The sequence below is a fragment of the Egretta garzetta genome, unplaced genomic scaffold (assembly GCF_000687185.1).
Source record: "Egretta garzetta isolate BGI_Z169 unplaced genomic scaffold, ASM68718v1 scaffold130, whole genome shotgun sequence".
NCBI classification, from domain to species: Eukaryota; Metazoa; Chordata; class Aves; order Pelecaniformes; family Ardeidae; genus Egretta; species Egretta garzetta.
The window spans coordinates 371,132-372,574 of NW_009258284.1; the positions used below are offsets into that span (position 1 = coordinate 371,132).

Here is a 1,443-nt window from a genome sequence, read left to right on the forward strand (position 1 = left end):
CCCTACACTGAGAGCTTTCCCTCAACCACGCAGTTGTTACCAGTCTAATCTAAACCCCTCTCCCTACAGTTATGGAATAAAATAGGAGCCTGACTACTTTCATTTCAGCTTATTTCCTCTTGCAACGCCACGGCTGTCCTCTCTGCCAGCCTCCACGCTGCCTTCTGGGAGGAGAGGCATGGAGGCAGTTGCCTAAAACCCCACCTGGAGGGCAAAGCAGGAGAGAGGCTTCAAGACCCGTGATGGCTGTGCATGCACAGCCAGGACAAGCCACCCACTCCCCACTGTCCCCTGGGGCTTCCCCACAGTTCTTGGGGCTCCTGCAGAGTGGCTGACCAGGGGCTGTCATTGCACAAATTGAGTGGCAGCCACAGCAAAAGCAGAGGGCTCACAGGCTGGCCCATCCTTCCTGAAATACCCCGGTGGTGTTTTCCTTGAGAGCTGGCAAGCAGCTGGGAGTCCCTCCATAGAATTTGTTTCCTCCATACCGTATCCTTCCAGGTTTCAGGGGGTCCCTCCTGCTCAGCAGCACCCTCTCCCTCTGGGGAAAAAACCCCACCCCGCTATGCACTCAACTGCTCTTCTAAGCAGACTGTTAAAAGGCAGAAATTAATCAAGCTAATTGGTACATGGATGCGGACATGAAAGGAACCGGCAGAGATCAGAAAAGCCATCAGGAAACCAGTCTGTGTCACCCCTATGTGGTGCACACAGCAAGGCTGCGCTCAGAGGCCAAACACACACGGTCCCTACCCACAGCTGCCAAGGAGAGGCAAGAAAGATCTAATCTGATATGAAGGGAGGTGGTAGGAGGCAAAAGGATGTATTTGCAGAGTGAGTTACAGCCTTGTATAAACTCTGGTGTCCCGGGGCAGCACCCGCATGGAAAACTCAGCTTTCTGCCTCCATCTTACCTAACGCCCCTTGGCAGATGTCTGTGCGGGTGGCTCCACCGGTTATGAACTGGGGGCTGGAACACAGCTCCTGGGAACAAAACAAGCCTTGCGTTACGTATATCTATATCCGCAGGTAAGGGAGGGAACAAGGCCCCACTTGGAGCAGATTTAAACAAGCGAGTGGCGGGGCGGCAGCAGATGAACACCACAGAGATGGAGCGGGGCAGGAACAAGCGTAGGTACCAGACACGCTAAGCACGGTGAGAACGGGAGCTGGTGACCAAAGCTTATGGGCAGCCATCTCACTTCACGGTATGTGCCAGAGGGTCCGCAGGGTGTTCACACACGTGCACGCCCCGCTGCGCTATTACCTCCCCGCCACTGACTACGTCGGGGTCTTTCAGAAACGCCTAGGCACCCCGGAGTCTATCTGATCCAGTGGCTCCCGTGGCCAGACAGGGCTGCTTCGGTGGCCAGCGGCGCAGGCCGAGCGAGGGCTGATAAAAGCGACCTCCGCAATGCCGTCAGCTCATCTCTGCGAGGGGGA

At 55.9% G+C, this 1,443-nt stretch overlaps 1 protein-coding gene across 1 annotated transcript in view; it reads right to left on the bottom strand.

Moving 5' to 3' along the window:
* The window catches only part of CAPN2 (calpain 2), a 27,279-nt gene that overhangs the window by 24,232 nt on the left and 1,604 nt on the right, over positions 1–1,443 (bottom strand). The window contains 1 exon segment of the mRNA XM_035892336.1: positions 915–984. Within this exon segment, the coding sequence (XP_035748229.1) occupies positions 915–984 (70 nt within the window).